Source organism: Nannobrachium achirus, assembly GCF_963921795.1.
Source record: "Nannobrachium achirus genome assembly, chromosome: 22".
In the NCBI taxonomy this organism is placed as follows: domain Eukaryota; kingdom Metazoa; phylum Chordata; class Actinopteri; order Myctophiformes; family Myctophidae; genus Nannobrachium; species Nannobrachium achirus.
Window position 1 is genome coordinate 34,605,600 of NC_137829.1, and position 25,117 is coordinate 34,630,716.

At 41.9% G+C, this 25,117-nt stretch overlaps 1 protein-coding gene across 3 annotated transcripts in view; it reads right to left on the reverse strand.

The window, feature by feature from the left end:
* Positions 1 to 666: 666 nt before the first annotated feature.
* zmym2 (zinc finger, MYM-type 2) overlaps positions 667 to 25,117 on the reverse strand; it is a 47,058-nt gene continuing 22,607 nt past the window's right edge. For 2 of the 3 annotated variants that reach the window (XM_080752495.1, XM_080752496.1), the window contains exons 9-25: positions 24,226 to 24,341; positions 23,241 to 23,369; positions 22,411 to 22,561; positions 19,815 to 19,987; positions 19,039 to 19,204; positions 18,642 to 18,670; positions 18,327 to 18,468; positions 17,859 to 17,980; positions 17,124 to 17,256; positions 15,763 to 15,906; positions 13,531 to 13,643; positions 13,017 to 13,218; positions 11,664 to 11,815; positions 7,577 to 7,691; positions 5,165 to 5,407; positions 4,740 to 4,887; positions 667 to 3,452 (exon numbers count right to left, since the gene is read on the reverse strand). In XM_080752495.1, coding sequence (XP_080608621.1) covers positions 3,209 to 3,452; positions 4,740 to 4,887; positions 5,165 to 5,407; positions 7,577 to 7,691; positions 11,664 to 11,815; positions 13,017 to 13,218; positions 13,531 to 13,643; positions 15,763 to 15,906; positions 17,124 to 17,256; positions 17,859 to 17,980; positions 18,327 to 18,468; positions 18,642 to 18,670; positions 19,039 to 19,204; positions 19,815 to 19,987; positions 22,411 to 22,561; positions 23,241 to 23,369; positions 24,226 to 24,341 — 2,522 coding nt within the window. In that variant the 3' untranslated portion in view covers positions 667 to 3,208. Of the gene's footprint in view, positions 3,453 to 4,739; positions 4,888 to 5,164; positions 5,408 to 7,575; positions 7,692 to 8,306; positions 8,392 to 11,663; positions 11,816 to 13,016; positions 13,219 to 13,530; positions 13,644 to 15,762; positions 15,907 to 17,123; positions 17,257 to 17,858; positions 17,981 to 18,326; positions 18,469 to 18,641; positions 18,671 to 19,038; positions 19,205 to 19,814; positions 19,988 to 22,410; positions 22,562 to 23,240; positions 23,370 to 24,225; positions 24,342 to 25,117 lie in introns of those variants that run through there. The other variant, XM_080752497.1, reaches the window with a different exon arrangement.

A 25,117-nucleotide genomic window follows, 5' to 3' on the forward strand; every position in this document is an offset into this window, starting at 1 on the left:
TGAACCCTAGTCCCTATTCTGGGGCAAACATACAGTAGGAGAACTACAGTAGGAGAACTTAATCTCGCTGCTTGTAGATGGGACATTTTCAGCAAAGACATGCTTAGTTTAGACACGGAAACGGAGGGGAGGGGGCACACTGGTAATCTACCAGGTTGGACTCCCTGCAAACCAAAACCTGTTGAATTACCTTTTAATCCGCAACCACATTACAATCTTTTTTTGTTGCTTTAAGTTTTGTGTAAGTTTTTTCAATAATATATTGTTCTTACCAGTCTTTGACCTCCCTGTAGCAGGCTATTTTGGAGAACAAAATATTCGTAACATCAACAAGATCACAGCATGTAGCATTGCTTTTGCTACATACTGTGAGGTTGCAGATGGGCCATCTTTGCCACGCGTCAAAGTATACAATAATGGTTCAATAGGTGTTTCATCAGGGAAGGTTTCTAAATTATTCAACCAGTTGATACATGAACACACCCTGCAATGTTGGAAGGACAATCAAACATCTGCAACTACCGGTACTCTCCAAATATCACATGACAGAACCGTTGTTCCACATTTGGGTCCACCGGACCACAGCAAACACATAATACCACAAGAAAAAGGATGGAGTCTGGTAAGAAAACGAAATTTATTTTATTTATGTAATCGTTTCGGCAGGTCAGCCCACACATTTGCATCAGTACTCAAGTCACAATCACACACTCTTCAGTATATACAGATAGGCACATTCACATTAGGCGTTGATAGCCAGCCACAGCAAAAACTGCTTGTCCAAACCGCTAGCAGGCCTTGACCACTGCCTCATATTGCAGGGGGAAGGGAGGGGGTTTCCAAACAAAAAGGATCATCTACTAACCTCTCCCCTAGAGGGAAGATCAACCGGCAATCAGGTTTAAATCAGGTAGCGGTTCTGTAATATCACTAAAAGATTAAAGATTACAATTTAATGGGGTAACTAACTACAGTATGTTTATGTCCAAGTCAGAGTTTGGGGAGCAGATGCCTTCAATTCAAGGTCCACTCATAACCGCTTAAACCCTTTATACTTTAAACTTGACATGCATTGCCTCTGTACTTTGTGCGCTTTTTTTTTTGCCTCTCGTCGGCAGAAATGGCTGATCTGCAAGCCTGTAGAGCTGCTATTTTTGGTGAATGTTACCCCCAGAATAGGGATGCTAGGGTTCAAGTGGTTAATTGCATGTTATGTTAGACAGGAAACGTATGCTTTTGAATACATGGAGTGTACTGAAAACGGGCACTTTCCATGAACTAAAGTGACCAGGTTTTAGGATTACTCAAGCTTGAGGCAAACTGACATGGCCTGTATGGAAAAGAGAAGGGAATTCCAAAGGCGTTCTTCATATTTTGCGCACACTTTGAAAAGGATTGCATTTGTAGGAAATGTAAAAATGTAAATGTCCAACATTGGGGCACAGTTGAAGCTTTGTGGCAGTCTTCTCAGTCTTTAAAGGGTAAGGGAGGGAAGAGTTAAACAATACATCGTAATACACTTAATTCAAGTTATTGAAACAAATAGAAAACAAAATACAAAATAAAACTCACATGATCTAAGTAAAAAAAAAAGTTTTTTCATAATTTTATCACATAAATAAAGAGTAAAACACTTTCAAAAAGAAGTTATTTAAAGTCTATAGCATAACTTTAAAAGAAAACTAATAACGGAAGTTCAGTTCTGGGACACAAACCATCCTATATAAAGTATAGATCCATTCTTTGTTACAATACAAGCTTGTCATGTCCATGTCAAACACTAAGAGTCAATAACAGGACAAAAATAACCACTCATTAACAAAGTGATTTTTTTTAAACTAAGTCAACACTTAAGCTTTAAAAGGAGACTAAATAGTAACTGAGAAACATAAGGGAGATCCAAGCGGGTTTATCACCAGTCACCACCAACCCCACCCCAAAAAACGAAAATAAGTGAAGTCTCTTATAGTGGAGGAAATATGAACGCCTCTTCATGCTTAGCATGTACCTGTATCCTCCTGGCATCGTCTGACTACGCTTGGCGATCCTCGGTAGCAAACAGCCTTTATGAAACAAAGAACAGAGAGACTGAGACAAGCTGAGAGGACGAACCGGGCTGCAGCAGGTTTCGATGCAAGTTAACAACGGAACAAACAAACAAAAAAATGGCACACGGGAAAATCTCAACCCAGTGGTGATACTGATGAATGAAAACAAAAAGCAGAATACAGTTAAATCTGAGAGCAATCAAACTGCAATAAATAAAACACTATGCTTTTAAAAGACAGTTGAAGATGGATTTCAAGCTGATAAGTTTCAGCGTGGGGGGTTCTTTACCCAATCTCTCTCACACACACACACACACACACACGTCTCTAGTCTTTCCTCTGCACCTTCAGTAACCCTAGTTTCGTATTTTAATTGATATTTACACTTGATAGCAGCCCAATCTGGGTTTAGTACGTATGTAATGCTACATCGCATGAATGGAAGTTCTCCCCTAATGTACTACAAACAAACGCAGCATGTCGGCGAGTTGAGTTCCTCTCCTGTCCCGCATCACAGAGTTCATCCCTTCCACCATCTGATAGGAGAGTTTGCCGACTCTGGGAGAAAGAAACAAAACGTGGCTGTCCTCTCGACCCTGTTCTAATAGTATGCCAGTCCCCAGAAGACGACGCCAACTCCCAATGGTGTCTACCGTGTCACGACAGCTGAACTGAGATCAGGACAGGGTCAAAATGATTGCATGGGTATAGGCAGGACACGGACGCAACCCTGGTACAATATGGGTGACATGAAAACTGATGGGGCGGGGGGGCGCTAGTCTGAGCAGTGGGTATACCTGGGCCTTTATACTGATTTAGGTGATTATGTTCCTGCTCTTCTTGGCTGCACTTCTCCCTGAAGAGGTTCTCATGTTGTGTGTGCAGAAGCTCTGTCGCGTCTCGCCACCTCCCCAGGAGCCACTGGAACCAACTACAGCATAAAGAGTGGATGGAGCCCAAGCCGCCATGGCCTGACAGCTCCTCTAACATCTCCCTGACTTCTTCCTTTGGTGTTTATGTGTATATATATCCCAGAGTGACGACCCGACAGCTCCAGCCCTAACCCTCCGCTTCCTCTGACGTCGCTACGACAAGGTAGTCAGTCGCTCCCCCCGTCCAACCCCTTCTCGATGTCCCACCACCAAGTCAGAGCAGTTTGGCTACTCTCCACCTCCTTCTTCTTCTTCTTCTTCCCCCTCTCCCCCCTGCTCCTTCAGCTCCTCCTCCTCCTCCTGATGGGGTTTCTCCGTGTAGATCTCCCTGGTTAGGAGCACCCTGGCGAGGAGGCTTTCCAGGGTGCCGCGCTCCAGCGGGGAGGAGGTGAACCACAGCGCGCTGTCGGGGCTGTGGGTCGCCTCCGGCTGCATGTAGAACATGTCCACACGCTCTCGCAACGAGCCGGGGCTGCAGAGAGGGAGAGAGGGGAGGATGGGAGGCAAGAAGGAGGTGGAGAGAAGAGTACAAGGGAAGGAGAAGAGAGTAAGGGATGGGAAGAGCCCTACGTGAACATGAGCACTCATTCTTTATCCAATTTAGACCTGGAACGCGTTATTAGCACCATTACTTTAAAGGGATATTTCACTTTAAAAAAAACTTGGTCATTTCATCGTCTAATAAGGCTTTTATGAACACCCTGAACAGTTTTTAATTTGATTGATTCAGTATTTAGATATTCTATGTAAATGTTATCAGGCCAGGAGGACCTCCCATACACACACACACACACACTGTAACTTCAAACTCCATTTTAACCATGATATATTCATTAAAAACGTTTTTCATTTATTTTTAATAATTCTTTGTTGTATTGCATTTTTTTCCATTTTCCCAAAGAATTATAAAAAATAAAAATAAACACGTTCTGCTCACGCATTAGAAGTGAATTATGAGTCACCAGAAAAGATAATGGGTGTTTTTAATGAATCTATCATGGTTAAAATGGAGTTTGAAGTTACAATGGGTGTGTATGGGAGGGCCTGATAACATTTACATCAAATATCAAAATATTGAATGAAGCAAATTAAAAACTGTTCAGGGTGTTCATAAAAGCCTCATTAGACGATAAAATTACCAAAAGATTTTTTGAAAGTGAAATATCCCTTTAACTGTTATTTTAACTTAACTATTACCTGTAGCTTGTAGAACTTACAAAATAGCAGATATAAAAGCTTGTAGATCTGCTATTTTTGAAAAATCGTGACAATTTGTGCAAGTCTTTGAATATATTGCCCCAATTCTATAAATGTCTTCTAAATCCTTCAAGCAGATCTACAAGCTTGCAATAAATATATCTGCAATTCTTTTAATAGTTAAAGCAAAAAATAATGGTTAAAGTGGTTCCATGTCTCCTTATCAATAGCCATAATGCCACATGACCACCATCTGTCGCAATGTTGGGTGTCCTCATATTTAAATAGTCAACATCATATTTCAGGATGTGAACAGCAATGAGTTTTAATCACAGGACAAAGAAACGGTAACCATTTGGTGTCCCACTGGCATATGGGATTAGTACAGTATGTCAAGCATGTAATGCATTCAATTATCCTCAAACTGTGACTTACAAAACGACGCTGTCAAACGAAAACTATATGGACTCTCTGAACAGGTTGTGGGGGTCCCTGCTTCATCTCTCTCTCTCAACTAAGGGGTCCTTGGCCTGAAAACGTTGAAGACCCCTGCTCTACTCACCACTTGGATCTGTAGAGCTCGTAAAGGCGGCACTCGTGCTTCTTGACAGGACAGTGAGTGGTGGAGGTTCCCGAACCCTCGTCTGGCTCGTAGTCCGGTTCATCCTCCTCCTCTCCTTTACGCTTCCTCTTTCTGGAGTTTGTTTGCACTGGTGGGCGAAAAATAAATACGGAATTTGCATTTTTAGCACCTTTGCATTACATTATGACATGCTTGGTGATGATGAGAATTGTAAATTAAATTTGCAAATTTTAAGTAGATGTCTACTATGCAGTGTCTTCATATAAGAACCGTCCAATCACAAAATGTCAGAATGTGAACAGCAATAAAAAAAGGTATAATCATCAGACACTTCTTCACTGATCATAACAAACACTCCACACTATTGGGGAAAAAAACAAGCGTGTTTTGCCTCCCAGACTCACAGCTGTGTTCCTGAGGGATGGAAGGCACGCGGATGCAGACGCTGGTCTCCTTGGTTACGGGATGGACGGTGTCGGGACCGTAGACGTTGGCGAAGGAGAGGCGCAGGTGCTGGTCTGCCGTGCGCAGGCCAAAGTACTTGGTGTTCAGGTAGACCAGAGAGCGGAGCAGCGCCGCGGGGCTCTCCTCTCCCAGGTGACCGCTGCTCCACAGGCTCCCCTCCTCCACACGACCCCACAGGCAGCCTGGGAGACGGGAGGACACAATGGCCATCAGGGACACAAGTTTCATCTTTAAATTTAGGCCTAGAATTATTGAATGCTTTGACCAGTGAAAAATAGCAGATCTACAAGCTCACAGCGCGGCACCGCTGCGAGCTTGTAGATCTGCTATTTTTTGAAAAAGTTGTGAAAATGTGTGCAAGTCTTTGGATATATGTATTTTCGAAGCGAACGTTTGTAACTCAAAGTTTGCTTCTGGGTGGTCCCTGGAACTACATTATTTTGAGATGGGGGTCCGTGGCCAAATAAATATCATTTTGGGGGTCCTTCACATGAAAAGGTTTGAGAATCGCTGACATAGTAGTCTCTCAAGAACAGTCTAACTGAGCTCCACTTAAGTGAAAAGGACCTTTTCTTTGACGATGGCTGGTCAGATTGCTGACATAGAAACACAGGGTTTTTCAAAAAATCGTACAAGGATTCAACAGACACTTATAGAATCGGGTCAAAATTCTAATTTTCAAGATTTTTCAAAAATAGCAGATCTACAAGCTTGCAGCGCGGTGCCGCGCTGTGAGCTTGTATATCTGCTATTTTTCAATAGTTAAAGCATAAAATAATGAAACACTATAATGTGTACCCGCTCTAAATGGGTTGACCACATGAACCCTAGCGTCTACATTCTGGGCGTGTCATAATAGGTGAACATGCAAAGGTATTTGGTGTATAAACTAGAGAGAAATAAGGAGGGGACTAAGTATAGACTCTTGGGGGGGACCTCGGTCAACTGAAGTATATAGGGCTTAAAGGGATATTCCACTTTCAAAAGAACTTTTGGTCATTTTATCGTCTAATCCTGGATAGTTTTTAATTTGCTTCATTCAGTATTTAGATATTTGATGTAAATGCTATCAGGCCTTCCTCCATCAGGACCTTTCCCCATACACACCCATTGTAACTTCAAACTCCATTTTAACCATGATAGATTCATTAAAAACACCTATTATTTTTTCTGGTGACTCATAATATCATCAGCTACATCATCATGTGAGCAGGCCGTGTTTTTTTCTATAACTGTTAATTTTTAATATGTTTAGGGGGAAAATGGAAAACAATCTAATACAATAAAAAGTCATAATTGAAAAAAAGTTATTGAAAAAACATGGCCTGCTCACGTATTAGGATGGTATTATGGGTCACCAGAAAAAATAATGGGTGTCTATCATGGTTAAAATGGGAGTTTGAAGTTACAATGGGTGTTTATAGAGAAAGGCCCTGGAGAGGGAGGGCCTGGTAACATTTACATCAAATATCTAAATACTGAATCAAGCTAATTAAAATCTGTTCAGGGTGTTCATAAAAGCCTGATTAGACGATAAAATGACCAAAAGATTTTTTGATAGTGGAATATCCCTTTAAGGGCCACGCATAACTTGAATCCCATTGAAACGTACCGTTTTACGTAGGCTTGCAGAGATACTGTGACTATTTGGAGTGCGAGCTCTCGACACAAATAACAAAGGCATGCTTTGTCAAATTTTCTTATGTATTCCTCAAAACAGAATGATGGGATGCAGGTAAAAAAATGCCAAGTTGCTCTTTAAAAATGGCCCTGTTATTTATGACATGACTCTGTAGGAGGCTAACAGTCTATAAGAGGGTCATCTGTGTGTCTGTCCAGAGCTAATCGTCCAAAATACTGGACCGATAAGTGCCAAATGGGGCTTTTACGTTCTCATATCTGTATTTTTGTTATAAAAACAGGTGTTTAGCACACAACTCACATGACCTAATCATGTATACAGATATGTAATGTAAGAGCCTTTTACAAATGCATTTTAAATACCTTTGCATTGCATTCGTAATGAGAATAGTTGCTACAAGCTGATGTCTATATGCAGTGTCTTCATATAAGAACCGTTCCAATCACAAAATGTCAGAATGTGAACAGCAATAAAAAGGGTATAATCATCAGACACTTCTTCACCGATTGATATATTGTGTAACCCATTTTTATAATTCAGAAATATTCAAAATGTGAGCTTGCAGATCAGCTATTTTCACCATTTTGGTAAACCTTTGGTAGTAAAAAACAAGGTTTAAGTGATTAAAACACTCAAGGCCATATCAAGGCATTATTACGATATCCAAAATCCCAGAAGATATTAAGTCTCATCATGATATTGTAATTACCATCAGGAAGAACAGTCGGCTTCCAGTCTTTGAGGATCTTGTTAAGCTCCTCTCCAAACTTCTGGTAGCATGGGTCACTGAAAAGGTCATCCTTTCTGCCTTTGGCGCGAAGATGCTGGAGAGAGAGAGACACACACACACACACACACACACACACACACACACGTGTCACAATGACATAGCATGCTAGCCACAGTAGTTCACATTCAGTTAAAGCTAACCCACTGCTAGTGTCCTCATATTTAAATAAATACTCAACAGCTTGGTTCAGGATGTGAACAGCAAATGATTATAATCATGGGACACAGTACATGTGTAGGCTATATACAGACAAAACTGGGGCAGCCAAATCCTAACGCCCTGCCGCCATTAAGCTGTTCTTTCACTTCTCTCTCCCTCGCTCTTGTGATCTAATGTCGGACATGTTGCTAAATATGAAAGACTGCTCAAATGCAAATAAATGAAAAATACTATTAAAAACACACTATATAAACATCCAAAATTACACCATCAGCAATCAAATTATTACAATTGTTTAACGCAAAACCAACATGCTCAAATCAAATCCTCCTAACTACCATAGCTCCAGGCTCCAGAAACAAGTCTTTAACATATAGTATTTTCACCCTTAATACACACCAACTCGCATAAAAGTTGCACTAACAGATGTTAATACCTTTAAAGTTTAAAGAATGAACAGAAATACAATTATTTCAAGACATTTCTTTACCCGTAAATCAAGCTTCTGAGGACCTTAGCAGTAAGCATGTGCACCCCTCTGAAGACCATGCTGCTTTGCTGCCTAGCATGTGAGTCTGAGAACAAGACAGGAAGTGGTGCGTCTGTAAAATAGGTCCTACAAGAAACCCTTTTGGGGATTTTCTGTTCCTGCCTTTCAATACTACTATCAGTTCCTTCTTGATAGATAAGACTTTTTTTTTTACAATTATAATACAGTGTAGTGTACCATGCAACAGAGTAGGCCTATATAGTTATTTGAAAATCGAAAAATCTTGTTTTATACTATTCGTTTAATTTAATTTGATTCAGTGGCCCTCAAATCAACTTTGCACCTCCTGCCTCGCTTGCAGTTCAACTTGACGTGCATTTCCCATGGCATGCGACGCCAACTCCCCTGCATTTGCACATGTGACTGTACCCTAAAGCATTGGTTCTCAAAGCAGGGGTCCTTGAGAGAGTTCCAGGATCCAAATGACTCAGAGAGTGTACAAATGGAACCAAATCACACTCTGAGTTAAATTAACATTGATTTTAAAATAATAGATTGAGGTCTCAGAGATAGAAATGCCATCAAATGGGGGTCCGTATGTCAAACTTGGAGTCCTTGAAAGTAACTGCCCTAAAGCAGTCCACGTTTAGAATTAAACTGCTGTACCGAATTCTCCACAGAGAATTCAGCTACAGAAAGCCACAGTAATTCATGGTGTTTGATACCAATATTCGGTACAGATATGATGTGCGATTGTTATAATCATCAAATTATTGGCTTAGGAATGTGACAAAAAACTTAAACTATCCATGAATTTAAGTTTCCATGGGGTGAGTAATCGATAGAGAAAAAGTCATATTGGGGATGAACTATCCTTTAAGTCTTTAAATTAAACAGTGACACAAACACTAGAAAGTGTGTGTGTGTGTGTGTGTGTGTGTGTGTGTGTGTGTGTGTGTGTCTGCAGCTAACCTCACCATTGATCAGTGTCATTTTTTGTGCATGCTGCCAGTAGGGAAATTCCCATTTGTTGTTATTTTAATTGAATTTATATCATCAGACCAACAGTCCGTACAGGCTATGGGATACGTGTTCATGTCTATATGGAATGGGACTAGCCAATCTGCTCGTTCAGTGTACGGAATCTACAGTGCACTAAACTACAATTCACTCCAGTTGTGCAACTCTTATTGCATCATACATTAGTGGATAATCTGTGCATGTAGCTACTCGTGAATACACCTACACTGATCTTGTCATGTAGTTTTATTTATTTATCCTTATTGGTGGAGATTATAATGATGGACAGATAGAGAGGGAGAGCGATCGCAGGCTACTTCACAATCTATGCATGTAATAAATATATCAGGAAATCTCTTAGGTCACTATTGTGCACTGGATCCCAAACTTTTTTTCCTTGGATCCCCCTCTTCTTAGACCTGGCACAAGCTGAGACCCCCACACATGAACGCAAGCACATAATTGTGTGCAAGTCAATCTGTTGGATCATGGTTCTCGAGAAGAACAGTTACACTCACTCACACGCACACGCACACACACATACAGAGAGATTTTGTGCATTTATAGTAGGATGTGATTATTGAATTATTTGTCATCTTATCCAAGGCATTTGACTCTGTATGATGTGTGCAATGAGGAGTGACACGTCAATAAAAACCTATTCGTCCAACATGTATATTAAAAAATCATTAAAGCAGTCAGTAAAACCACCTCGTTTTTACATGAATTGTTTTATACTAAAGAGTCAAGAAAGACCTTTCAACCCTGAAGAGATAAGTGGCCCACTCATTCAAATGTTTGTGTGCGTGTGTGTGTGGTGGGGTTAAGAGTGGGACTGAGCACCAACTGAGGACACCAGCCAGTCTGTCTGCAGGTCCTGTCCAGTCCTGGGTCTCATCACAGACACTTAACACAACTACTGCCTCTTAATCTGAAGGTTTGCTTGGTGCCTCGGTGCCACGCCGTTTCCTCCATAGGCCGCCGCTATTATTTTGAAGGGCTGGAAGGGGGTTGTTTTTGTTTTTTTGGATTATCACTTGACGGCAACGATTACGTCATCTAGTCACATGACAGTGTGGGTCCAGAAGGGAAACATGGCTGCGCCCATCCCGAGTCTAGAGTGTGCAGAGTGGAGACCCCTCTTTGTATACAAATGTCTTTTATGAGTTATTGAAGTTTCTTCATGGGCCTCTCAATGGATTTACTATGGAGGAGCTTCACTTCGCGTGCACGCCCGACGTGCGTTGTAAACAAATCGCGGACATTACCGATGCGGGCGGGACCGGAGCGACGTACAGTAAGTAATAATATCTTTACTGTATAAACAGTAAGATTGACAGTCCTCACCGTCAACGGCGCCATGGTATTAACCCTTTCAATGACGGTGAGCGTCGTCAACAGCAGCAGAACAGTTAACTCACCTAGAACTCTGTGACAGCTCTACCCTGTCATGTCTAGAGAGGTTTCAATGCTTCTTCAATGGATCTCAAACACATTTTAACATTCATCAAACTCCCACTTATGCTGACATCAGGTTTTAGCCAAGTCAGATTTAAGTCTTTTTAAGACTTTCTAATGCCACTCTGCCACAAAAACAAAAAACAAAAAAGAAATTACTCAGATTTAGGGTAAATTTTGTCCCAAAGTTTATTGAAACATAAAGAGTTGACCAAAAGGGGTGCATCTGTGAGTGCAATTTGAGTGCAGTTTGGTAAAAACCCCAACCAACATACGACGGCCCCACACACACCCACACACTATACAGGGTTCCCACGTATCTTTACCAATTAATTTCCATAACTTTTCCAAAACGTTTCCAGAATTTTTAACCCGATTTCCAGGACTATATAACACGTGTCGTTTACTCCTATGCGCAATGCCCAAAGACATGTAGTGTATGCCAGTGGTTCTCAACCTTTTCAGGCTGTGACCCCCGAAATAATCATATTTGAACTGGGGACCATGACGAGCACTAAGAGTTGAGGAATTTTGTATAACACGGTTTTATTGTGAAAATAGCCTGATCTACATGCTCACAACGCCTCGCAAATGCGAGGCGTTGTGAGCATGTAGATCTGCTATTTTCACAATTTCTGCCTCTAATATTTGACAATTTGACCAATGTTTAATTTGTCATTTCAGAGGTATTAACAAAATCAATAACCAAAGACAATGCATAGCTATTTTTTCCAGGACCTTCCAGGACCCTTGGTGAATTCCAAAACTTTTCCATTACTGGATTTTCTTTTTTTTCCCCAAAATATTTCCAGGAATTTCATGGAACCCTGCACACCCTATACTGGTGTAATTCCGTCCCTTCCAGACAGTGGTACTGACCTGCTGTATGCCCAGACAAAGGTAGAGGATGCTGTCTGGAGCGTAGTGATCGCCGCTGGGCCGACACGCCTCCTTGATGAACCTGGACAGAGCGGCGCTCAGCTCGGCCGGGCTCAGAGACAGCATGTTACTGTTGGAGCGCACCACAGGGGCTGCCAACACACCGCAACATGTATGTTCATCACTAGGGCTGTCACAATTATCACATTTTACATGACGATTCATTGTCACGATTAAAGGACAACTTTATTTTTTTACATCAAGGGTTCATATTTTAGATAGTCATTAGAGAAAAGAAAAGATGAGTGTTAAAATGTTTTCATTTACTGCTTTCTATCGTTTTATAGATTTTTACGATTTTGATTTGACACTGAAATCTAAATACTAAAATCACTAAAACAATAGAAAGCTATCTTTTATCTTCTATCGCTATCTTTAGCTCATAATGAAATTAAATATATGTTTTTTTATGATCCTTATGGTCCCCAAACTGTACAAACACCCTTTATGGCGGGATACATTTGCATGTACAAGAAATTTGCCTGGGTGTGCAGTGAACAGGAATTTCGATTTCTGTGAATATTCTTTTGAAATAATTGGAAAATGTGGTCAGTTTTTGACATGAGCCAAATGTATCTAACCCTTTTATATCTAGTGTGGGTTTTTTCATGTGCTATATTTGCTTTCTATAACAGACATGTTGAAAACGTGAATCATATAATTTGTTTCCTACGGAGATAATTGTATCCAAAAGAAAACAAAAATGTCCAATCCCTACACATTTTTACCAATTAATTTCCTAAACTTTTCCAAAACTTTTCCAGAATATTTAACCCAATTTCCAGGACTATATAACAATAATTCAGCTCAATAACAATTCGCTTACTCCTATGTGCAATACCCAAAGACAGGTATTGTATGCCAGTGGTTCTCAACCTTTTCAGGCTGTGACCCCCGAAATAATCATATTTTAACTGGTGACCCGGCACCCTGACGAGCACAAGAGTTGAGGAATTTTGTATAACACGTTTATATTGTGAAAATAGCCGATCTACATGCTCACAACGCCTCGCGCTGCGAGGCGTTGTGAGCATATAGATCGGCTATTTTCAAAATTTACGCCTCTAATATTTGACAATTTGGCCCATGTTTAATTTGTCATTTCAGAGGTATTAACAAAATCAATAACCAAAGACAATGTATAGATATTTTTTCCAGGACCTTCCAGGACCCTTGATCAATTCCAAAACCTTTCCAGTACTGGAAAAATATTTTTCTAATTTCAAAATATTTCCAGGAATTTCATGACCGTGGGAACCCTGGAATAAAACTGCGTGGGCATTGCTTCTTTACCTGGGTTGGGGTTGTCCTTCCTCTCGGTGTCGTCTGAGTGGTTGGGCGAGGACAGCGCCCAGCGTTTCCAGGCGTTGAGGCCGTAGCGAGCCTGCAGCGACACACTGCGTCGCTCTCCCTCCACGCGTCTGCCAGCCGGACAGGAAGACGAGGAAGGCGACAAAGACGAGGTCTCTTCCTCTACCGCTCGCCTCTTGTGGCCCTGCCACACGCACACACACACACACACACACACACACACACACACACACACACACACGTCACAATGACATAGCATGCTAGCCACCGTAGTTCATATTCAGTGAAGACTAACCAGTTGCTAGTGTCCTCATATTTAAATAAATACTCAACAGCTTGGTTCAGGATGTGAACAGCAAATGATTATAATCATGGGACACAATACATGTGTATATACAGGATTAATAATAATAATTGTGGTGATGCTTCAGAGACAGACGTGTGTGTGTGTGTGTGTGTGTGTGTGTGTGTGTGTGTGTGTGTGTGTACACACTACCTTCCTCCGAGGCTGGGGTCGCGATAGTGGCTCCTCTTTCTCTTCAGCTAAGACAGGGGGCAAACTGAAGCCCATGTCATCCTCCAGAGCTAGAATGGAGTCCGGGGCAGGGGCTGAAACAGAGAGATGAGACGATTTTCCATTTTCCATGGCCCAATACCATCCACTTGTGCCACTTTTTCCACTACAAGGAATTGGGTAGAGTGGTGTCAAAGTGGTACGAAAAGTGGTACTGAAAAGTATCCACTCTTTTAAGCGGGGCCAAAGCAGTCATATATAACTTCTACTGAGCTACAACAACTTGAGACAGATTTTAGTTTGCGAGTCATGGCTGCTATAGATCATTTGTTTCTATATTTGTATTGCATCTGTGTTAGGAAAGAGGGTCGGGTCGATTGGGCAGAATTTTATTTGCTTAGCCCTGCACTTGAGATTCCACGAAGTACCAAGAACATCAAACCAACAAACACAAACGGCGGACAAATCTGTCGCCTCCAGTTGCCATAAACTATCGCCACCAGTTATTTTACATAGATATTTTGGATCTTCTCAGAGAGATGTCTCCAGGGTACAACTGCTGGTGTAGAGTGGGGGAACGACAAGTACAATAAGGCATGTTTTCATTGCAGTTCCGTAATTTTCCCGGCAAAATAAAGAATTATAATTAGCATAACTTGCCGGGAGTTATAGTTTTTTGGGTGTTTTCACATGCCCTCATCGGCAGCAAAAATACTGGTATCGCTCGTTTTCACTGCCATTGTGACGGCATGAAAACCAGGGTTGCCAGATTTTGCGAGAGAAATAAGCAACCAGGTGTACAAAAATAAGCCCCAAAAAGTTATATTATCTAGCCACACGAGCACTTTAAAACTATACGCATCGCCGCATCAGCTACTTGAAAATTGCCAATCTACAAGCTCACAACAAATAAACCGCAACCAGCCACTATCAATACAAGCAACTTTACGGAAATCAAGCCCAGAGTCGCTTATAATTAGCAGACATGGCAACACACGGACTGAAAGACCTGCAAAAAACACACGCGGGCTGAAAGACCTGCAAAAAACAGTCTCCCCAGTTCGGTTTGGTGCGTCTCTTCTCTCTCTCACCCTGAACGCTACAAATGGATTTAACAAAATATTCTTCATGCAACAACACATAAGGTTCAGAAAGGATCGCTCATGCGTTATGCAACCTGTTGGGGGAAATCTCGCTCTTAACAGCGAAACACTCCCCCCATGCACTTGTGGCTTGTAGATTTAGCTTTTTTTTCACGCGTCACTGTAAACGATGGATGACCATGCAGACTCGATGCTCGCTGCTCTGTAAAACACTTTTAATCATGCAACGAGGAGAAACTATTAACTAATGATGCAGCTCTTTGAGTTGGTAAAGATTCCAGCTTTCATCACAACATTACGAGCGCATTGCATCCCGTTCTCCAGACCGGACTTGTATCAAAACCCACACAGTTTAATTAAAAATAGGCTATAGAATACAAATAAGTTTGAACCATGAGCAAGCTCAGAAGGTTCAGAAAGGATCGCTGCATGATGCAACGTGTTGCACTTGTGGGCTTGTAGATTATTAGCTGTGTTTTTTTTCTTCTTCACGCGACACCATAAACGATGGATGACCAGAGAAAGAAAGAAATAGACTTCTGCTGTGTTTGTCAATGCGATTCTAGCCTAAATAATTAATCCCCTATTCAAGGTGAAGCTGTAGACCTACTTTATTTCTATATATTCCTTTACATTCAGGTCGTTTTCAATCCCAGATACAATGTTTTAAACTGTTAACTGGCTCCTTTCATGCACCTGGTTGTCAAAAAAACGGCAAATTCACGGCATGCGTTTTCACTGGAGGGAAATTTGTATTGTCACGGTACTTTCATCAAAAATTACTAGGTATTTTCCCGTCAAATTTCGGCCCCCAATACTGCCGGGACACAAAATAAGTGGCCGTTTTCACATGGCGTGAATTTCAAAATTGCCGTCATTTTTGAAAAAACTCCCAGAAGTTTTGCTCAGTGAAAACGGGGCTATAGAGAGAGGAAACCGAGAACAGAGCGAGGGGAGAAGTTCGAGACATGACAAGTCACATCTTAACCTGGGTCCTCCCAACTCACGTAATATTATATATACTGTAACTTTCAGTGTCACCAGACACCTGCTAAATCTAAGTTAGAGTCAACTTCTTCAACACAAAGTCACAATTTCTTTCTATGTTTACCTTGAGGGAAGTCCATCTCCAGGTCCAGATCAGGCTCATATTTGTCCTCCTCTTCCTCCTCTTCATCAGAGCTGCTGCCACTGGAACAGCTGGACTCCTCCCTATCTCCTCCCCGCTCCCTCTTCACCTTCACTGGCTTCACATCTGAAACAGAGGCTTCAGTTCAGAAAAAACGTAAAAAGGAGAAAAGGTGGACCAATATTTGGTTAAGATCGTCCTGGTTGCTGAAAAAAAAAGCAATTACCAGGAACTGGTATCCTGGACTAGAAACGGTGGAGGACTATCCTGGACATTTAACATTTAAGTTGAAAATAAGACCTCTTTCATAATAGATGGTAAAAATGGTTATTGAACAAAGGCAAAAAAAGGAGAGGTGTGAACAAAAAATGTCAAAAAGTCTACCCCTGTAAATGTTATATATATTTTCTTTGTTTCGTTTATTCTGTTTCATTTTATTCTATTCATGATTGTATGTATTGTTGTCTGTTTTGTATATTTGCAATCCTCAATATAGAAAAAGTGACCACTTTAAGTACATTTCAATGATATCGAAAATATATAACATTGTGAGCTTGCAAGCTCACAATGCGCTTAGAAGGCGATGCGTTGTGAGCTTGTACTGTACATCTATGACATAATGTGTCACCTGTGCACATATCAGATTAATCTGCAATAAATGTTCCCAGGTGAAGAAAATATCCATAAAATAACTGAATTTGAGGATAAATGTGAACACTAGTGGGTGGCAATTTATCCCCTGGAACCCCAAATGATACTCCTGCTTGGAAGACATACTGTTCATGACCAAATCAGGGTCAGGGATACTGAGAAGGGTGTATAAGACATTGTTAGACAATTAACACAGTAGTTGCCAGGTCTGCCATTAATTAATTTGGTAGCTTGTGCTGGGGTTTTTACCAGATTTTTGAGGCTCCGTGAACGCAGCACTGGTCCCCGGAAGTAATCCGATTACATTTGGACGAATGGCGATTCGTCTTTTCTTTCATCACAATTACAACTGCAGCCATCCGCGCTTTTTTATGTTCCGTAGAGAAGGGCTAGTTTTAAACAAGAACGCGATCTGAAGATGGATTCCGAGATAAAGCCATTTTTCTGCAGATCATTCCATTGCTTCCAACGGTGGATTACACTTCCTGATTCCGTTTTCTCCCGATGGATTATGGGGATTTGAGTTTTTGCTTCAGTGCCGGGTGCCACAGAGCGCAGGCTGCGGGTTTACACTAAGAAACATCCCGACTTAAGTCGGAATAGTTAACAAATCTGATTTTAGAATTGAATGTAAGTGAGCTCAATACATTTTCCCCACAGTAATGAAACTAAGACATGGCCAGGGGGCGTACCTGGTTTCTGTTCCTCAGCGATCACCTTGTCTACCGTGGCATCAGAGGACGCCTGTTTCTTCAGATCGCTGATGTACTGAACTATCTGCTCGGCCCCCTGCAGTGTGGTGGGCAGGAACAGTGGCACTGGTACCTGGAAAGGACACAAGCAGAGCATGGAGTGAGGCTGTAGCTTGAAGCTGCCGTGCATTACTGGTTCTGGACAGTAGGGTGGAGAGAATTAAACAATGGTGGTACTGTATACTTTTCTTTTTCTTTTCTTAGTGGTTAAGGTTAGACGCTGACACAGTTTACTCTACTGGACGATTTTTTGGGGAAATCTTTGAATATATAATTTTCAAAGCAAACTTTTGTAACTCAAATTTCAGCTTGTGGGGGTCCCTGGAACAATATATTTTGAGATGGGGGTCCACGGCCAAATACATGTAATTTTGGGGGTCCTTGACATGAAAAGGTTTGAGAACCACTGATTTAGAAGACATTAATAAAATGGGGTCAAAATATTCTATAAGACTTGCACACATTTTCGAGATTTTTCAAAAATAGCACACTCGGTGCTGCGCTGTGAGCTTGTACATCTGCTATTTTTTAATAGCTAAAAGCATAAAATAATGGTTTAAGTGGTTCAAGTCTAACGTGACACAGACATGTTCCATGTCTAAATGGCTTAAGGTTTGCTGTATATACTGCATATACCGTACTGTATGCTGTGACTTCTTACAGTTGTTTTCTTACCGGTAGAGGCATGGGTAGTAGGGATGGCGTGACCTGGGAGTACATGTTCATGGGTACTGGGATGAAGACTGGTACAGGGATTGGCACAGGAATGTACTCCCTCTTCACACCGTCGTCCACATCTGATAGCACGCACACACACACGCACACACGCCCGGTGTAAACCACATTTCCTACTACAACCACTGTTACTGGTAATAATACACTTTAATAATGAACTTTAAATGTTTAGCTCTTTTATTTTATTTTTAAACAGCTACAAAGTGCTTAACACTTTAATAAATGATTGATTGACTTTAAACCTACAATTCCTCTCAACATCTGGCTTTGTCCGGTCAAAAACCGAAGGGAAAAACATGTTCGAAAATGTCCACAGCTCAAGGTTTGTTGTACGCCCAGGGTCCCATTATTGGCCAAGCTTCACAGGATGCGCTGTGATTGGCTAGCGGGACGCTTGGCTGGTCTTACCTGTTTGTAAGAGCTTGCTCTGCATGTGAGGTTTGCAGTAGGTGGCCTTGGTGAGTGTGAGGGGTTTGCAGAGAACAGCCTTGTTCTTGACGTCCTTCACCTGCCCTCCTCCTGCATACACCACCGTGCCCTGGTCTATAACCTACAACACAGCATGCAGCAAGGTTCAGCTAGTTAGGTAGGTAGATAGATAAAGATTACAACAAACCACTCCATGAGCCATATTACAACTGTGTAATTAAGATGCATAAAGAGCCACTTTACAATTGTGTAATTAAGACGGCAAAAACACAATCTAGTCCATTTATTACTTACCCCTAGTTTGGCTGATGGCATGTCAAACCCTGGTGAAAGAATGAATACATCAGAAGAATCTATACAATAAAATAAACGCACACGTCCAGACACACCTTTTGGAAAATAGCAGATCTACAAGCTCACAATGCATTGCATCGCGATGCATTGTGAGCTTGTAGATCGGCTATTTTCAAATGGCCGAAATGTATATAAGACTGAAGTGGTTAAATGTATGTTTTGCAATAATAAAATAAATCTACAAAGTAACTAGCAACTACATTTTTCAAATAAATGTAGTGGAATAGAAGTAAAAGAATTGGAAATTGGAAATACTCAAGTAAAGTACAAATAACTCAATAATAATAAAGTAGAGTAGTTATAAGTAAATGCACTTGGTTACTTTCCACCACTGTACCTAGGCTGGTGTTCTCCGGGCCTTTCTGTGTGACCAGGATGGGCTCGTTCTGCTGGAGGTAGAAGCGGAGCAGACACTGCTGGTCACAGAAGTGCTTCATCTCGGATCTCCACTGCACAGACTCTGCCAGGTGGCCCTGCACCTTGCAGCAGTCACACCTCGCCGCCTAGTGGACGCCAGGGGAAACACAGGGTAAGAATACACAGCTGGCGTTCCACACTGGCTGCTGGGTCGGATAATTCACCAGCTGTCGCATCGTTCCACACGAGCCCCCTTCTATCCAACCATGCTCCACAGAAAGGAATGAATGCTGTATCGGACCATATGCAAGGGGGAGATCAATACTCATCAGGTGGCATTTATTTATGAAGTATTTTAGTTATAAATGACGGCACGGTGAGGGTATAGACTAGGATGGATGACCGGCAAAAAGGGTCCTGGACCCGGGAATCGAACCTGTGACGTTATGTGGATGATGCATTGCCAAGTTGAGCCATGATGGAGCTTCAATCACAGTAACTTACTCATCTTTATCACAATTATCATAATGATGGTAATGAACTAATCAGGTTGCCTCAATCATACTTACTATAAACTACCGTCATCATTTAACATCACAGCATGCAAATTAACACGTAATGCTTAATTACATTCAGTACTACGAAGATGTCATGTGGCAAATTTTGCTGATCTCTAAACTCTTAATGGATGCATTATAAACTTGTAGATTGCCTATTTTCAGTAATGGAGCTTAAAAACCACCGCATCGGACTGACCTTATAGTACCAGTCGTTGAACTTCTGGGCGCAGGCTTCACTGCAGAAGTCCCTGTTCATTCCCCCCAGTTGCCTGGTCACCCCTCTCTTGCACAGCTGGTTGCAGTGATTACAGCTTACACACTTCAAGCCCAGACGCCTCACAAAGTCCTGCTTGAACAGCAACTTACAGCCTGGGAGAGGAGGGAGGGGGAAAGAAAGAAAGAATGAGAATGTATGTGGACAGTCGGAGAGACAGAGTGAGAGAGGGTAAAGGTGGAGAGAGAGGGGTTGGATGGAAAAGAGACTTAAGCATGGTTTATGCTTAGTTGAGCACCGGTGAGGCGCACCGAAAACAGCAGATCTACAAGCTCATAAAGTGTTGTGAGCTTGTAGAGCCGCTATTTTGGGTGTGTGACACCTGCGTGCAACAATTCAGTCTTAAGAGAGAGAGAAGACGGACTGGGACAGTGCCCAGAACCTCTCTGTTCTTTCCTTCGTCCCATCTACAAGAAACTGAAGGTGTGCATAAGCCTTTACATTACAGTCAGATTGTGTTTTTTAAACTGCAGATGAACAAAGCCATGCTTTTGACAGTAAGTCAGAAAGTAACTAATATGTAATTAATTCAGTTGGTTCTCTCACCGAGGTGGTAGGCTAAAAACGAGACTAGGCAAGCCTGGTTAAGCAGGGCCCGGATACATGCCAATGTGCTGGTGAATTATGACACAGATAGTCAGATACAGATATCTCCATATCTGTCTGTGGAGAGACGGACAGACTCGAGCCAGAACATTGGGATGCTCCTCACCAGCCTGGTACGACCCACTGCTCGGGTGCTACCCGTTACTAGATCTGCATCCCGTTCACTGTCCAGATGTTTTATAGAGGTCTTGGCTGCAAATAACCTCCCCTCTGAACTCCACAATAATGCCGGACAATTAATTTCACTGTGGTCCCAAACAAGCTGTCCTCTGTGTTTCCCAGGTGCAGGGGTAGCTTGTTATCAGATAACCATGTGCTGTGCTGGTGGTGAGAGGGAGCTCTGTATACAGCAGGGGTTCCCAAACTTTTTGGTCTCAGGGCACCCCATCAATATTCTTTTAATCCGAGGCACCCCTACATTATAATTTCCACTCCCAGCACCTTATATTTATAGCATGTTGTCGTTGTCGGGTGGAAAACTTGTAGGCCAGGCCTATGTCCAAAACCGTTCGTTTTGTATTTATCATCTATAAAATGTACTAAACTAGTGATAACAGCCGATCTACAAGCACACAACGCCATTGGGTCCATCTGGACCCAATGGTCCAGATGGAACCCAGCTTGGTTCCATTTGTACACTCTCCATCTTAAAAGTCAAATAAACATCGAAGGCTTTACTGCAGGCAGGGGTCTTCAACGTTTTCAGGCCAAGGACCCCTTAGCTGAGATAGAGCTGAAGCAGTGACCCCCACTACGTATTGTATGAAATTGTGTTGCAGATCAAACATTTTCATAGATTTCTGAGACAGCTTAGACTTGTTTGACAGCAATATCATCAGGGTAGATTGTTGGTTTAATGTGTATTTTTAGACATTGAACGACTTGAACCATCAATACTTAGTCTTCTTTTCTTTTCACTCTATACCAAACCTCTTTGCCAAGAATAGCAGATCTAGAAGCTCACAACGCCTCGCAGCGCAAGGCATTGTGAGCTTGTAGATCGGCTATTCTTGGCTAATGTTCCACAGAATAGGGATACTAGGGTTCAAGTGGTTAGTGTAGAAAAAATAAAGTTCTTATCACACAAAGATATGGAGGTAGATTTAGAGTAGTAACTCTGAGGACCCCCTAGGGGCCGGACCCCCTGTTGAAGACCCCTGCTTTACATGTCTTTATTGGAGAAATATGGACTAACACATCCAAAGGAGGCTCCGAACGCTCAGAGAACCTTTTTCGCTATGAGGTGAGCACCTTGTATTTTGCATTAGTGCATGTTTCGAGCAGTTAGAGCGAAATCTGGCCTCACCGGGCATACTCTATCTCTCGTCGTTATAACGCTTGTAGAGACATACCGTCCCAAAGTAAAAGCACTCTACAAGCAGTTATAATGTATGGCTAGGAAAGGGGTCTGTAGTCTAATGCAGTGGTTCTCAACCTTTTCAGGCCGTGACCCCCAAAATAATCATATTTTAACTGGGGACCCCTCCAACCCTGACAAGCACTAAGCGTTGAGGCATTACATTTTGTATAACACGGTTCTATTGTGAAAATAGCAGATCTACATGCTCACAACGCCTCGCGTTGCGAGGCATTGTGAGCATGTAGATCGGCTATTTTCACAATTTCTGCCTTTGACAATTGTTTAATTTGTCATTTTAGAGGTATTAAAGGTATTACAAAGTCCTTAAATTGTCCCTTTAGAAATGTGCATCTACTGTACCCTCTATACACTTAAACTTCATGTTGGTTTGTTTACTGTTGAGTGAGAAAACAATGTTCCACATTAAGTTAATCATCTGGGGACCCCCCAAAATAATTTGGGGACCCCCCCCCCCCGAGGTTGAGAACCACTGGTCTAATGCATATCAAACTGGGGTCCTTGAAAAAGAATCAATTCAGCAGAGTACACTACCTTCGCTACAGAAGGGTCTCTTGACGCCAGAGATTTGGACCGTCTCGTGGAGGGTCTTCTCCTCCTGGCAGTACTCACAGAACGTCACGATGCAGTGCAGCTTCTTGTAGTCCTCGCAGCATGGCTTACTACAGAACTGGTACACCTTGTCCTTAAGACAGACAGACACACACACTTATCTTAACATACTTTATGAGGACGGTCCATTGACTTTCATTTGTTCCCATCAGTAGAGGGGTAAAAAAATAAATACATTTGGCCTAAAATTGGATACTTCAGTATGCTCTTCAGGAATAAACTTCATAGGCTGTAGCGTATCTGTTGGACATGGTGACATTTTGGCTTCAGTCACAGAATTAAACAAGTGATGCCAAAAAGAAAATACATCCTGGGGACCATTATGGTCTTATAAGTTATCTTTTTAGCCTAAGTGTTTTATCGTACCTCCGTGCTGTTGACATTTTTGAATAATAAAGTACAGAGAAAAGACAATAACCTCAACTAGTGATAAAGGATAGTAGCTTATAGCCATGCTGTGAGGACCTAATTTGTTCAGGTTTGTGTCACCATCGTCCCTTTGTTCAAACTGAATTCCCCACCCCTTCCTCTATTTCACCTGGACAATATTAGCACTGTGACAGTGTGGGTGAGTGTGTGAGCGTGTAAGTGCATTGTGATATTTCTGCGTGTATTTAAGAGAATTTGAGTGTTAACGGGTGTCATTAGATGACTTCTGTTTTTTGTGTATTTCCCTTTTGTGAAACTGTACAAACCTAGAATAAAACAACGACAAAAATCTACATTTGAATCAATCAATGGAGTGGTCTCACCTCCCAGTCCAAGGTTTCAGGCTTCAGGCTGAAGGCTCCCCTGCAGTAATTACATTTGAGCTGGACGCTGCTGTTTGTAGTGGGGAGGAGTGTCTGGCCATTGGTGGTCGTTTGGAGCGTTGGAGCATTCTGGAAATAATGAATTCAATGAAAGTCTTATGAACACTGTTGTAACTTCAGAATGTATCCCGCCATAACATCCAAAATAATCATAATAATAACCAGTAAGACGCCTCAGGGCGGCAAGGTCGCACCATGTCTTGGCCATCTGGCCAGTGGTGTATATCGATGACATCAGGGATCTCCAGTGATGTCACAGTGATGTCACAGTGATGTGGACATCAGGGATCTCCATATTTCCACATATGGGCATAAAAGGGATACAATCCCTTTTATGCCATATATGGAGATCATAGTGTGGTTCTCCAACAGGGCATCATCTGGGATACAATCCCTTTTGTGCCCATATATGGAGATCCTTAAGACTGATGTCACCTGTTTATGCCCATATATGGAGATCTCTGCTCTGAGTATCTGACATCACCTGAGATGTCACAGTGATGTGTCAGGGGAACCACATTTCTTTGTCACTGCATAACAAATGAGAAAATAGGAGTGTAATAGGGAGGGAAGCCGGGGCGGGGAGTGCAATATTGGTCATTGCACATACTCCTACGGGCTGGGGCGGCACCTGTCAGTGGGGGCTCCTCACTGGCAGGTGAGTCAGTAGGGTACAACAGCAGTGACAACACAGAAATGTGTGTGGGGAGGAATGAATTGGCATAAGGACTAAATTGGGTAGAAAAAGGGGGTAAAACAATTATTGGCTACTAAAATTATCTACCGAGTGTAATATCATTTGGTCTTGGAAGCGACCGTGATTCAAATTCTTCAGTCTCTGCATGTTCAAGGGCAACCTCAATTGCAGCTGTAGACACAAAGACACATGGGGTTTGATGTGGGACAACAGACACTGAGGTGTTACCTGGAACTTGGTGACACACTGTGAGCTGCAGAAGTTGAGGACGTTCCCCTCCGGTAGTGTGGCCTGGTACTGAGGCAGCGAGTTCTTCTTACAGTAATGACACGTTGGCTCTGCGTCTGCGCACGCACACGCACACACGTACACACACACACGTACGTGAAGACGCCTCATGATACCATGCTACCTTCAAACAAGGTCTCTAAAACTAACCTATTCTCTTCCGTATATATACTACAGACTACACTATAATATAGTAGAATAATTCTAGAGCGCCGCCATGAATACATAAATGGTTTGTTGAAATGAGCGAGGAATAATTTTAAAGTTTTGCACAGAGCCCTGACCTTAACTCTATCAAACACCTTAGGAATGAATTGGTCCACCAAATGAGAGTCAGGTCTAAGATACGCCATCCTCCCTTAGGCTGGCAGGACATCACATGCACCCGCTTTCAGCCAGTCTGTTTATATTATGCAACTAGCTAGCTAGCTACATGCTTACGTTAAGATGGCCTAACGTGCACGTCATTGTCAAGTATAATAATTGTGCAATTTGGAAACGGGTGATAACTAGGAATGCCAAAATGTAATATTCTACAGCACTTTTCGATTAGTAATCGATTAACATTAACAGAAGGATTCAAAAGACACCTATAGAATTGGGTCAACATTCTAATTTTCACGATTTTTCAAAAATAGCAGATCTACAAGCTCGCAGCCGAGTGCCGCGCTGTAAGCTTGTAGATCTGCTATTTTTCAATAGTTAAAGCATAAAATAATGATACACAATAATCGATTAACATTAACATTTTTTTTATTCATTTTTTTACTGGAATGCAATGCACATTTACATGTACAAGATGTCTCTTCGGGTAATTGGTAGCCTTTAACTA